Here is a 14,229-nt window from a genome sequence, read left to right on the forward strand (position 1 = left end):
GGGGGGGGGAAATTACAGAATAATTATCAAGTCCAAACACCACATGTCAAGTACCTGCCAGTATGTATAAAGAAGTGAATATAATCAACAGCTGCTTTTTCGGTGGCAGAAGTCACACAGACAACTTGATAATAAAACTGGCAGAAGTAATTCTAATCTCCTAAACCTAGTTCAGTGTGCTTTTAAAAAAGGTTTCCAACACACTTCACAGACCATTTCCAATTTTTCCAATATGTAGGGCTGCCAACTCCAGGTTGGGAAATTCCTGGAGATTTTGGGTTGGAAACTGGAAAGGGAAGGGACCTCAGGAGGGTATAACGCCATAGAATCCACCCTCCAAGGTAGCCATTTGCTCCAGAGGCAATGATCACTTATAATTGTGGGACATTTATCGAAATAAACAGACCTAAAAGGGTGCTAATCTGTTTACAACTGCACTGTAAAATGTTTTACTATCAAAAAAAAAAATCATATCAGGAAGGCAACTTGCCCATTAACATGGGCTTCTCAGAGATCAAGAAAATCAAACAAAGAGTTCATGAAAGACTAAGTTGCTTGAACAAATGCCATTAGAGGTGAGGATGACATTAACTCTTATTCTCACTGCACCATGGGCTTAGGGATAATGTAGCATAACAACCTGTTATAGAAAAATTTTAAAAATAATCATACACAATGAATTATACTATAATCTTCCCCGTTTGCCTTCAACCTGTGACACTGCTTGAACATGGTGGTTAAGTTGCAAAACTTGCCAAGGAGTACATTTACTAATCTGCTCACCAACATATAATGTGGGCTTGGACACTATATACTGGCAAGAAAGGACAGATATTGCAACACAGACTTCACAATTTGCTCTTACATCTTAAAATTCCAGGAAACTTTCAGATGTATCCTATACTGGTTTTCAGTGCAGGATAAAATGTTCAAACGGGGGGGGGGGGATGCGTGTGTGTGTACGTGTTTTTTTCTCTCCAAATGCTGCAAGCTCACCTGGTTTGTCAGACTGACAGGCTACACATTTGCTGTCCTCTGCCTTGTTTGTCACTAAGCACACAGAACACTCCCAAGCACCTTTTGGCTTCTTGAATTTGTCCCCAAATCCCAAAGTGACTGATGTATCCATGTAGCTAGAAGAGGAAGACACCGTCGTCGTATTTTCCGTGGCCACAGGTAAGACAAGAGCTGGCTTTACTCCTGTTCCAGGTTTTGGTGTTTCACAGGCCACACATTTTGTAGCTTCCGGTTTATTCTGAACCAAACAAGTGTCACAGTCCCAACTTCCGGCTGCTGCCTTAAACTTATCTCCAAAGCCCTGCGTCCCTATTGTAGAAACAGCTGGTTTGACGGCGATATTCGGAGTCAAAGTACCAGGGTGTTTAGTACCGTCTGAGGCTGACACTTTTGCTGTCTGACAGGCTATGCATTTGCTGTCCGTCGCCTTGTTTTCCACCAGACATGCCTGACACTGCCAATATGCTGACGTTTGTTTTGAAGTATCTCCAAGTCCTGAAGCAGCTGCAGAAAAGCCACTTATGGCCGGCCTTGTATAAACTACTGTGCTTGCTGTGACAGGTGGAGTAGCCGATGAGGAGTAAGTGGATGGAGACGCAAAGCCTAAGAAAAGGAAAAGAAAAGGCAGCCTGAATTCCTAACAAGCTTTTTCTTTTACAAGATGAGCTAACAAACTTGGGAGGTAACGTTACCAGTTCAATAAATGCTTGCTGAACCACTAACATACAGCGAACATCCACACTGAGTGAACTTAGCTGCTTAATATCCTCTCTCATATAGTACGATTCATGAGGCTGTTTTCAGACTGTTCATAGGAGTCCAAGTTGTTTGTAACACACAAAGAACAGCTTATTCTAACTGCAGTGTTTAGGCATTCATATAATTCTGTATGTTCTGGCAAGGACTGTAGGGAAGGAGGCAGAAATATTAGCCCAGTTCCATTTTTTTAATTAGATATGTGTGCTATTTGATTGAATTATTTGTATCAATTTAAAGAAGGAAGGGAAGGAAGGGCAGCAACACAGAAGCTGCACTGCAAACCTGGAAAGCTCTGCTCAGGAGTTCCCACTGGCACACTTGGAACTGTCAAGACACATTTACTCAGACATGTACAACACACTTCTCCAAAAGCAGGCTTAAAAACTTATTTATGAATGGGTGGGGAAGACATGCCTTTAACCTAAGTGCATGTACTTGGAAATATGGACAAGGATGTGTACTGGAGGGTATCCTGGAAGGTGAGGCAAGAAAGAGAGAAAATCAAGGCCAGGGAGTTCAAGTCAACAGTTTTAGAAAAGACCAGCAACAGCATACGAGAACTCTGTTGTTTCATTGATTTTTTTTTTGTATCTTGTCTTTGTAATTTTAAATTATAAGCCTTAGATAGCTTGCAATATAAATGCAGCATATAAAACAGATTTCAAATTCAAAGGTTGTACCATACACACAATTCTGATAACAACCTAGTATCTCATGAAAAAACATTGCTAACTGGACTGCTAGAATGATGATACAGGTGGTTTTAGCTGCACTTGAACAAATTAGTAGGCAGCAGGAAGACAGCCTTGGGCTCTTGCCTTGAAAACCCTACGAGGTTGCTGTAAGTCGGCTGCGACTTGATGGCAATTTACATGCACAGAAAACTGCAAAGAATTTTTTTAAATGAGGTACAAAAACAAACACAAAGAACACTTGCCTTAAGTTCCATAAACTTTAGGTTGGATTCAATAATGCGCAAACAGAAAAAGAAATCTATGGCTGTGGTCACACGGAACATTAGCCACCCTAGTCAGACGGAAGACATGCGGAGTTTCCAGACGCGATCTCACCGGCACGTCTGGGAAGCGTAGCACTCCCGTGGCTCAAACGAGGCTTCCCGCTGAAACCACACAGCAAAAAACTAGTACCTTGGAGGTACTAGTATCCGGAAACCACGGGGCAAGGGCGGGCATCTGATCGCGTTTCCGGTGGCATCCGGCGCCCGCCCAAGTTCCCATCCTTGCGAAAAAGTTTTTTCCCCCAGGTCTTCGTGGATGCGCAAAAGCACCCTACGGAGCATGCGCAGTCGTGCTGTACAGAAAAAAAACTATAGTTTGCCGAACCGCGTGCTTCGTTTTTGCGCGCGGGATTGTCCTGCGATCGGCACCTCTCCCTTCCCACGGGACCTCCACGGGAGGTCTGGTCAGGTAACGGCGCCTTAGTTTGCCCCGGGGCACACTGCCACGCTTCCCCCCGCGGTTTCCTGCTCGTGTGACCGGGGCCTGTATAGTGTTGTTCTGCTTGCAGATGGGTATGCACAAGACCTTGTGCAACAATCTCTGCCCCCTCCCATACTGTACTTTAGAGAGCCATTTTCAGAATGGAGAAGCTGCTAGGTTCAATCTAGCACGAGTGGAAATGCAAGTAGGGATACAATAAGCAGCTGCTACAGTTGTTTTCTTGAACTTCTGCCTGTGCAGGTGGGAAGTTCTGCACTAGATCCAACCCAATATTTGAAATAAAAAGTACCACAAAATATTTTTTGCCCTCTGTCCTTGGGGGGCGGGGGGGAGCTGCAGGGGTTTTTCGTGTACTTGTTGATTTTCATACTTGGGAAAGGAAATAGGAGGAACTTGAAGTATATATTTCTCCGTAGATTCAGGTGGGTAGCCATGTTGGTCTGAAGCAACAGAACAGAGTCTGAGTCCAGTGGCACCTTTAAGACCAACAAAGTTTAATTCTGAGGATTTGCTTTTGTCACCAGAAACACTAAATCTTATACCCAGAATTGTTGGTCTTAAAGGTGCCACTGGACTCAAACTTTGTTATATTTCTCCATAATATACAATAAGCATTAGTCACGGCTGAAATGGTTACAAATCCCATTACACCCCTGGACTGCCTTAACATCAACTAAAGGCTCACTTTCAGCTTGACTATTCAAGTTAAATTCTTGGAAGTTCATACATATGCAATGCTGCCTGCTAATTAATGGCTGCGGTCACACGGAACAGAAGCCACAGAAGTGAGATGGAAAACAGGCGGAGTTTCCGGGCGCGATCTCACCAGCACATCTGGGAAGCGTAGCACTCCCGTGGCACAACCGAGGCTTCCAGCCGAAAAGTACTAGTTTCCAGAAACTGCGGGGCAAGGGCGGGCGTCTGATCGCGTTTCCGGTGTCATCCGGCGCCCACCCATGTCCCCTTGCAAATAAGGTGGGGTTTTTTTGTCCACGTCTCTGTGGATGCGCACACGCACCCAACGGAGCATGCGCATTCGTCGTGTACACACAAAAACAAAACAGTTTGCCGCGGCGCGCGCTTCTTCGTTGCGCGCCAGCTTGTCCTGTGATCAGCACCTCTCCCTTGCCATGGAACCTCCACGGTACCTCCACAGGACCTCCACGGGAGGGGGGGGACCAAGGGGGGGGGGGGGGGGGGGGCCAAACTGACACTAAGGGAGAGCTGTCCGCTAAGGGATTAGGAGGAAAATGGGATTACCCCTCTGCTGTAAATTCTCAAGAGGTTATTCTTTAGTCCACAAGATATCAGAACCTTCAGATGAGACTTTTCTTCAAGTCCCAGCCAATCAGTGATGGAGTTGACATCTGCAAACACTTCCGCCAGTGATAAATCAGCTGCAGAACCGCAAAGACACTCTGCCTAAGCCTCCTCTAGCAAACTTGAGATCTTTCTATTTTGACTGACTTTCAAGAGTGAACCCAGTTTTTAGTCTAGGGTACATTGAAGTTTGCAGGTGTTGTGATTTGCAGCAACTGTGTTGTAATTTTGACCTTGGGCTCAGCTGGTCCCAAACAAGCCCAAGTTAAAAACTACAACATAATAAAACATTACATTAATAAGCTGCTAAAATATTCTAGGTGATCTTCTTTCTCTGTCAAAGATTTTTCTTCCTAATTGCGTAAGTTAATTACCTGCGTTAATTAGAGGCATAACTGGAGTATCCTTCGGTCCTGAAGGCTCAGATGATTTTGCCACAGGGACGCTAAATTTAAAGCCGCCAATCTGGCAAAAAAAAAAAGTTGAATGTGAGAACACAGTCTAGCTTGTCCATCTAGTAAATGCCAACAGCTGGATCTTATGAGTATATGAGAAAATTTAATGGAGTTGGTGGAGCGGATCTTCCTTTCCTTCCTATAAAGCGTTCTCTGAAAATCTTTTGCTGAGGATCAAAAGACTCGCCTTCAAAATGAACAAAAGCAGCAAGGAGACAAAAGTGCTTCCAAATTTTGCTAACAGAAGTCTGCCAGTGGAAATGGGAGGTGATTCCGCTTGATTTTTCCCATTTTATTCACAAGGATCTTTCATCTTGCAAAATTATAATTTGGGGAGGAGGAAGGGAAGCCACGCCGAAGACACTCTGCTCTGCAAGTTCTATATTTTATCTTATACCAATTTTTATCTTATACCAACTTTTAATACTATAGCCTCAGTAGCTGTTTAATGAACACAGCCTTGGCAATCGTGCCGGCCCTATTTTATTCGTTTAACTATTTTATTTACACAATACCAGAGAGATCCCAGCCACCAATTAAACCTTGAAAACTTCCTGCCTTAAATGAAAACAAGATAACTCAGAAAAACTGCTAGAAACTATTTTCTGTGTTGCAAACAAGGCTTAAACATTATATCCTTTCCTGATGGCTGGAAATAGTTACAGATATGGGCAGAGGGAAAAGACTACGAGACATGGATGATAAAGAGGAACCAAATGGCCACCCAGCTTATAAAAAAACTAAAATGGATGATTTCTTGGTATTATGTACCTCTACTGAATGCTAGGGGGAATGGGAAAAACAAGTTGCTTACCTGTAACTAGTGATTTTCAAGTAGTCATTTGTGCATTCACACCCATGGGATCTAGTGCGCACACGCTGGATCGATCGGCGTTGTAGCAAGCTCTTTAACGGATTTTCGCGCCCAGACCCCGGGCATGCGCAGGAACCCCACCACGCATGCCGAAAGGGGTGGGCGCGGACATCCCTCCAGTTCCTTCAAATGGCCACGAATCAACCCCTATTCAAAAATATAGAAGCTGACAGCAGCGGGGAAGGAGGGCGGGTGGTGTGAATGCACAGATGACCACTCGAAGATCACTAGTTACAGGTAAGCAACCTGTTTATCTTCGACGTGGTCTCTGTGCTTCACACCCATGGGAGATTAGCGAGCAGTGTCCTACCTGGAGGAGGGTGCTGGCAGGCCCTTACTGCGAAGCCGAGGATAAGATGTGACATCCCATGTTGGTATTAGAGATCTTTCGGACGTCTAGGGCATAGTACCTTATGAATGTGTTAGGCGTAGCCCATGTAGTGGCTCTGCAAATGTCCGTATGGGGTACTCCCTGGAGGAAGGCAGTGGAAGCCGCAACAGCTCGGGTTGAATGGGCCCTGATAGGGTCAGGCAATGGCTGTTTGGCAATCAGGTAACAGAGGCGGATGAGACCCGCAATCCACTTTGAGAGGTGCTGAGCCTTGATGCGAGTCCCCAGCCTTGCTGGCACATAAGAAACGAACAGTTGGGAGTCTCGTCTCGTTGGACGGGTTCTGTTGAGGTAGAACAGAAGCGCACGTTTTGCATCCAATGTGTGTAACAGTCTGTCCTCCGAGGATGCCAGAGCAGGGAAGAAATCTGGGAGGAAGACCTCCACCTGTAGGTGGAACTCTGACACTACCTTTGGCAGGAAGGAAATGTCAGGTACAAGGCAGACACCGTCTGGCAAAAAGACAGGTAAGGTGTATCGTGTCTGAAAGCCATTATTTCTCCAACTCGCCTTGCTGAGGTGACAGCGACCAAGAAAGCCGTCTTCCACAAGAGGAATTTTAGATCGCAAGTTGCAAGTGGCTCAAAGGGTTTCCTTGTGAGCTGACGAAGGACCAAGGGAAGGTCCCAAGGAACGACAGGAGTTTTGATGGGAGGCTAGAGGTGCAACCGTCCCTTCAAAAAACATTTAGAAAACGGATGCGAGAACAGTGTGGATCCCTCAACTTGAACATGGTAGGCCGAAATTGTGGCCGGATAAACTCTTAATGATGAATGTGAAAGTCCTGAGTCAGCGAGGGACAGGAGGAATTGGAAAACCTTCTCGAGACCAGCGGAGGTGGCTCGAGGGGCCTCCTCACCCAAGGAGGAACAGAATTTTCGCCATTTGTAATGGTACGACTTTCGCATAGTAGGTTTTCTTGCATTTAGCAAAACATTTACCAAGTGGGTGGGAAAGCTGTTGACGTTATTCTCCAAGCCATCAACTTCATCTGTAGAACGTTGTGGTACAGGGGAGGGGAGCTGGACAGGAAGAGGAGGTCCTGTGCCAGAGGAAACTGGTGGTAGACCCCTGCTGACAGACCGAGGATGGTTGAGAACCATGGTTGCCTCGGCCACCACGGTGTTATTAGGATGCAGTCCGCTCTGTTGCTGATGATTTTGCGGACCACTCTCAGAAGCATGGGTAGCAGAGGAAAAAGGTAGAGAAGGTCCCTGGACCACGGATAGAGGAGACCGTCCCCTAGAGACTGTGGATCCCTGGCAACTCGGCTGTGGAACAGAGGACATATTTTATTCACTCTGGTGGCAAAGACATCGACTTGGGAAACTCCCCACCTGTGGAAGAGTGGAAGAAGATAGGTTGGATTTATCTCCCACTTGTGGAGACTGAGTCCTGTTCAATTTAGGTGGTCTGCCTGCACATTCATGTGACCTGGGATGTGGGTGGCGACAAGGAAGATGTTGTGGGTGATGCAGAGGTTTCACAACTGGATGGCAAGGTTGCAAAGATGTAGGGAGACAGTGCCCTCTTGTTTGTTGACATAACTGAGGGCAGTGGTGTTGTCCGTGAGGACCGTAACACATTTCCCCTTGATCAGAGGCAGGAAACTGGCGACAGCAAACTGTATTGCAAGCAGTTCCAAGAAGTTTATGTGCCTCTTTCGTTTCTGAGTGTCCCACTTGCCTCCGATACAGATACCCATCTTGTGAGCACCCCAGCCCAACAGGGAGGTGTCTGTGGTCAGGGTAGTTTGGGGTGATGGAGGATGGAAGGGTGCTCCCTGGAATAGATTGGAAGGGACAGTCCACCAAAGTAAGGAGACTTGTACATTGGGAGGTGGGGTCAAGACGGTGGTGTGGGTGTTTCTCATTGGGTCAAGTTCGCGAATAAACCATAGTTTTAATGGACACATCTTCAACTTGGCAAAGACCAGGACCGACGTAGTTGCTGGAAGTGTTGATTTGCTGCTTCGCAAGTATCATGCCCTCCTTTTGAATGATTCTGGCTGCCTGAAGCTTATCTTCGGGAAGATGACTCAGGAGTTCAGAAAACCTTTCCCACAGAGTGTATTGATATCTGCTCATGCAGGCTAAGTAATTTGTGGTTTTAACGGCTAAGGCTCCCGTGGAGTAGAAGGGTCTTCCAAATGCTTCTAATTTCTTACTCTCTCTATCAGAAGGTGCAGAGTGTGTTCGTTTGGACCTAGACGAAGAAGTTACCACAACGAGTTTGGTTGTGGGTGGGAAATAAAATTTCAGCTCCGGTCTCCTGGACTCTATACATGTGGTCCAGGCGTCTTGTTGACACTGTGACTGACGAAGGCTTCTCCCATGGTGTTTTTTCTGCTCTGTAGAGGACTGTGGACATGGGCAGTGCTCTTGTAGTTGAGGTGTCAAGTTGCAAGATATCGAAGACAGCATCTGTAACCTGTGGTTGCTGTTGAACGACTGAGAGGCCTAGAGAATGTGCCAGTCCTTTGACAAGATCTGCATAAGAAGTGAGATTGTCGGATGGGGATATTGGTAGATCATCTGCGACAGCTTGGGTAAGAGACTTGTGGTCAGGGAAGGCGTGAGCCTCTGAGGCCTCCATATCAGAATCCCACTCTGCAGGATCAGAGGATTCCTGATCTGGCATTTGAACCGGAGTGACTTCAGTTTGAGTAGTTAAAAACCTTTGGTGGTACGACAGGGTTGGGAGGACAACAGAGTTCCGGTTTATGCTGAGAAGAATCCTCGTTCGGAGGTCGAGAGAGAGATGCTAAAGGTCGAGACCTGTGCGGCGACCTTGATCTGTGGACGGAGTGGGTTGAGTAATGATCACAGTCGGAATAGCCTGCCGGAGTCAACCACGGCATAGACGGTGGATAGGCCCCATAGAGATACCTCAGCTGGTGGTGATCCCAAGACAGAGGTGGTGGTGAGGGGATAAAGACTCAGGGAGATCGACTTCTGGATCGGGAACGACCAGGAGACAAAACAGGATTGTGCCCATGTGAGCGATTCCTATAAAGTCACTCATCAGTATCGACAGGTTCCGCCAGCAGACGTGGAGGGTGACGCTGCGTGGTGCTGGAAATGCGTCGATTCTGACTCATACCGATATCGAGAGTCTCTGACACCATCGATGTCGACGACGGTGATGGGGAAGGAGAACGCTCTGCGCCCGGAGGGCGACTAAGGAGCTCCACCGTCTCGATATCGGAGTAGGGACGCTCAAGTTGATGTATAGGGGAGTCCAAGAGTTGGATGGTCGGTATGGGTGGAGGCGCATGGGTCTCCGATGCCGATACAGCCGTTAGAGTGCATTACCCAGTGCAGACACCACTTTCTCTGACTTAGGGGGGGCCCTTCGATTGCAGACTTATGCTCCTTACTGGCCTTCGGCTTCTTCACCGGAGTGGAAGCAGAAGATCGTGCCTTCGATTCCGGAGGCTTCGACATCGATTGGCCGATGTCGGAGGAAGGCCTCGATGCCGGAGAGGTCGACGTGGATGGTCTCTGTCTGATTCCATCGCTGAGGGAGGATTTAAAGCCAACTCAAGTAGCGCTACTTTAAGACGCGTAGCTCGAAAACCTGGCACAGAGCCAACAAGATTCTGGTCGGTGAAACTCCCCCAAACAGAAAATGCAAAGGGTGTGACAGTCAGGTGGCGCAGCCCTTGCAACGATTGAAAAATCCCGACTTCTTCTCCATAAACGAAGTAAAAAGAGAGAAGAAGGAGGGGTTGGGGGGGGCGCCCAAAGGCCAGACTGAGGTAAACAAACAAGGAAATAGTAAGAAAAGGGACGAAAAGTGAGGAAAAAATCCGAAGAGCTGTGAGGCAAAGGCCAAAAATAGCGAACCGATCAGACGACGAAAGAAAGGTCTTTCCAACGCGGCGGTAAAAAAGGAACTGGCGGGATGTCCGCGCCCTCCCCTCTGGGCATGCGCAGTGGGGTTCCTGCGCATGCCTGGGGTCTGGGAGCGAAAATCCGTTAAAGAGTTTGCTACAACGCCAATCGATCCAGCGCGTGCGCACTAGATCCCATGGGTGTGAAGCACAGAGACCACGTCGAAGATAGATCTGATCCCCAACCCCTTTCTTTGAGAGCTCTTTGATAGGATAGAGGACACCGATTTGGAATACTAATATCTGTGTCCTTTTCTCTCTACATTAACACCATCGTCTTTTATTATAAGTTTTACACATGCATTATTTACTCACAGACACGGGAGGCAGCACTTCTGCTTCAGTGGATTTTACAATTGGAGATGAAAATCTGAAGATAGGACTGCTGGCATTACTGGCTGGTTGCACCTGATATTTTCAAAAGAATTAAGATTTTGAATAGCTCTCTTGAAGGGATTTATTTGCTGCTGGTCAACGATGCAGGGAACAGACACATTAAAGCTTAGGAAGGGGCCCAGATGACTTATGCATGACCAAGGTAGCTTGTGTTTCTTTGGCCCCAGCCGCCACCACTCCACCCCTCACATGTTTCAGAGGCTTTCGAAAAAGCAGATCCTCCAACTTTATTAATATTAGAACCTGGGGGCACCCAACGAAATTGTTCAGAAACAGGTTCAGGACAGACAAGAGGAAATACTTCTTTTTACTCAATGAATAACTGTGGAATTGACTGCCAGTGGACGTAGTGATGGCCACGAGCAATGTTCCCTCTAAGCTGTGGAGTCTTGTGAGCAAAAATTCTACTTTGTCAGCGACCGGCATGAAAGTTGTGAGCAAGCAATTCGGCTGCTGCATAAATCAGTTCTCTCTGGAGCCATCCTTCCTGAGATCAGACAAAAAAGTGTGAGCTGGAAGCTAAGAAACTATGAGCTGGCTCACACTAACTCAGCTTAGAGGGAACACTGGCCACGAGCACAGATGGCTTTAGAACAGAGGTGTCGAACTCATTTGTTACGAGTGCCGGATCTGACATAAATGTCATTTCATCGGGCCGGGCCGTGTGTGCCATAAAACGTAATGCCAGGTACCGGAGATATAAACTGCATAAAGGACAGCAGCTGGTAAGCTCCGAGTTGATGCATGCTCATTGCAAGGCCCCGTGGGCTGGGAGGAGGTTCCAAATGAAAACCCATATGGATGGACTGGAGAGCCAGCGGTGCAGCACTGGGCAGACACTCCCATGCTGCTTGACGGCTACAGACGAGGTTGTTCTGCCACGCTGAAGCCACAATCGGAGTGCTCTCTGCCCACCTCCCCCTCTGAACAGTCTCCTGTTCCCTCCCTTGCATAGATGCTCACAGGCCACATAAGAGCCCTGGATGGGCCGGTTCTGTGCCCCGGCCCTTATGTTTGACACCCCTGCTTTAGAAGAAGGTTAGATAGGTGCATGGAGGGAGAGGTCCATCAATGGCCATGGTGAATAGAGCGAACTGTCACACACAGAGGCAGCAAACCTCTGAAAACCAGTGTCAGGGGGAACATTGGGGGAGGCCTTGGCCTGTATGTCCTGGTTTTTTTTGGTTCTCCATGGCAACCGGTAGGCCACTGTGTGAAACAGAATGCTGAACTAGATGGACTACTGGTCTGAACCAGCAGGCTCTCAGTATGTTCTGCTACAGAGAGAAATCTGGACAGCTGCTTTCTTGAAAAAAATAACATGCTTGAGCAACTGCTGTAAAATAATTTTTTTTTATTTTAAAAAATTGTCTAAAGATGCATTTTACTTTTAGCATATTGGAATGAAAGACTGTTGGATCGAGTACAGCCAACTGCATTAATTTATCTGGATGACTGCATTTCTAACTGTTTTGTAATAAGAAGTATAACTGTGAAAGGCAAGTCAGGGGCACGACGCATGTCTTTAAATCCTGGCCCGCTTTTTTAAAAGCAGAGTCAAACCACATATGCGTCAGTGTTTACAGCGATATGAAAATAGTTGTCATCAATGCCTCCTCTATTTCTGATCTGCTAATACTTCAGCCACTGTGACTGTTAGCGACTCTGCCAAAAGTGGGGGAAAGCATCTGCTTTCCTCTCCTCATACAGTACCTCAAAACTATGAAGAAATAATTCTTCAACTTCCTTACACATCAAATACTGTAGCACTTAATAGGATTCAGCTTATCTCCCTGGTACTTTAATTTACAGTTGTGGAAACAAGACAATAAAGCTTGCTTGGCATGCAGATAAATTTAGCACTTAAAAACCGACTGCACCAAACAAGGAGGCCTTCCTCACATGATTATGCAGGTCAGTGTAGCACACCCAGGTCTGAACTGGCATCTGTGCTCACAAAGTTGACAATTTAAGTCAACTGGACAGTAAAAGGCAGGATGGTGGGGACATAGGAGAGTAAAGCGTGCAAAACCTTCAAAAAGAAATTACCTTTTTAGGTACTGATTGTGCAGAGCTGACAGGTGAAGTCGAAGCAGTAGTACTAGAAAGAGGGCCAAAGCTGAAGTTTGGCAATGAGGACGTGCTGATGGGCAAAGATATTTCTGACAAAGTTGACAATTTAAGTCAACTGGACGGTAAAAGGCAGGATGGTGGGGACATAGGAGAGTAAAGCGTGCAAAACCTTCAAAAAGAAATTACCTTTTTAGGTACTGATTGTGCAGAGCTGACAGGTGAAGTCGAAGCAGTAGTACTGGAAAGAGGGCCAAAGCTGAAGTTTGGCAATGAGGACGTGCTGATGGGCAAAGATATTTCTGGTAGTACCGGCACCTCCATCTCCTAAAATTGTACAGTTATAAGGTTATTTTTCCGGTTTCAACAGAAGGGATATCCCACCCCGACTCAGCCCAGTTCTACAGAAAAGATAAAAGCAACATTGCCTGTTATGAAACATTTCTGAACGGAAGCACTGAAATACTGGCCTGTATGCAACTGTCCTCCAGGTAGCTTTCCTCCAACTTAAGCCACTCGTCCTCTAGTCAGAGAGCCCATTAAGTTGAAGGAAGGCTTCAAAATTGAGCCAAAGGGAAATGTGAGGGTATAAGTATTTTAATAAATGAATGAATAATGAATAAATGAATACTCTTTGCTCTGTGGAGCAGTAGGATAAGGATAAAGATAAGGATCCGTCATACCATTTTAAAAAAATGAATAGGAAAAGAAAAACGTCAGAGTGCATGAAAGTTTGCATAATATAGGACATTGTTACTTTACAGCTCATGTCTCTGTTTCTGGCTGCAGCAGCAAAACCAAAGGCTTCTTCTGAGCAGCCACAACAGCCGTGTGCGCCTCCCAAACAGGCTCCAAGCAATGACTTTCAGCTGGTGTACATCTGGACCCAGCAGCATCAAATGCACCAGCGGGAGTTTGCATGCTGCCCTTGCTACAGCACCAAGATATGGATCCCCCAGTTTTAATAACGATTCCCATTCCAACCCAAACAGTGGTTTGGCCTCCTACAGCCCGGGCCTCAAGCCCTGCACTCTATCTACTGCAGCAAGTTCTGAACGACTTCATTTTAATGACCAACACACTGCCGGGAGAGAATGTGACAAGAATGTGAAACACAACTTCGGTCAGCATTTAACGAGTTCCTAGATTAACTGGCTTGGGGTATGAAGCTCAAACCTGCCCATAGTCTATTAAAGAGATACATACATCTCACCGTTTACATCGGTGCCTGCTCTCACCCTGCAGAGTAAGAAATATTCTTACCTCCTCCTCTCGTGCAGATTTTGATACGTAGTGGACACCTCTTTCCCGCCTCATCTTGCCGCCGCCACTTCCAGCCGCTGGAGGCAATCCATTGGATGTAGAAGTACTGAATTTAGGGCTCGAGACAGTCCTAGTAGAGAATCAATACACATTCTATAGTTTTATAGCATTTGTAAGGTCAACTCACCCTGCAAACAAAACAAAAGGTAAGGTCAACTCACCCTGCAAACAAAACCAACCAAAATAAAAAAAGATCCACACGGAAGCAACCTGTTGACTGCAACAAATATGTAACACGTGGAACCCACAAAGACTTGCAGGAGACATCT

At 46.5% G+C, this 14,229-nt stretch overlaps 1 protein-coding gene across 1 annotated transcript in view; it reads right to left on the reverse strand.

Moving 5' to 3' along the window:
* Positions 1-14,229, reverse strand: part of NUP153 (nucleoporin 153kDa) — a 56,088-nt gene that overhangs the window by 17,525 nt on the left and 24,334 nt on the right. Inside the window, exons 12-16 of the mRNA XM_015406267.1 lie at positions 13,901-14,030; positions 12,827-12,964; positions 10,487-10,579; positions 4,931-5,021; positions 997-1,620 (exon numbers count right to left, since the gene is read on the reverse strand). Coding sequence (XP_015261753.1) covers positions 997-1,620; positions 4,931-5,021; positions 10,487-10,579; positions 12,827-12,964; positions 13,901-14,030 — 1,076 coding nt within the window. The remainder of the gene's footprint in view (positions 1-996; positions 1,621-4,930; positions 5,022-10,486; positions 10,580-12,826; positions 12,965-13,900; positions 14,031-14,229) is intronic.

Source organism: Gekko japonicus, unplaced genomic scaffold, assembly GCF_001447785.1.
Source record: "Gekko japonicus isolate JY-2015 unplaced genomic scaffold, Gekko_japonicus_V1.1 scaffold1420, whole genome shotgun sequence".
NCBI classification, from domain to species: Eukaryota; Metazoa; Chordata; class Lepidosauria; order Squamata; family Gekkonidae; genus Gekko; species Gekko japonicus.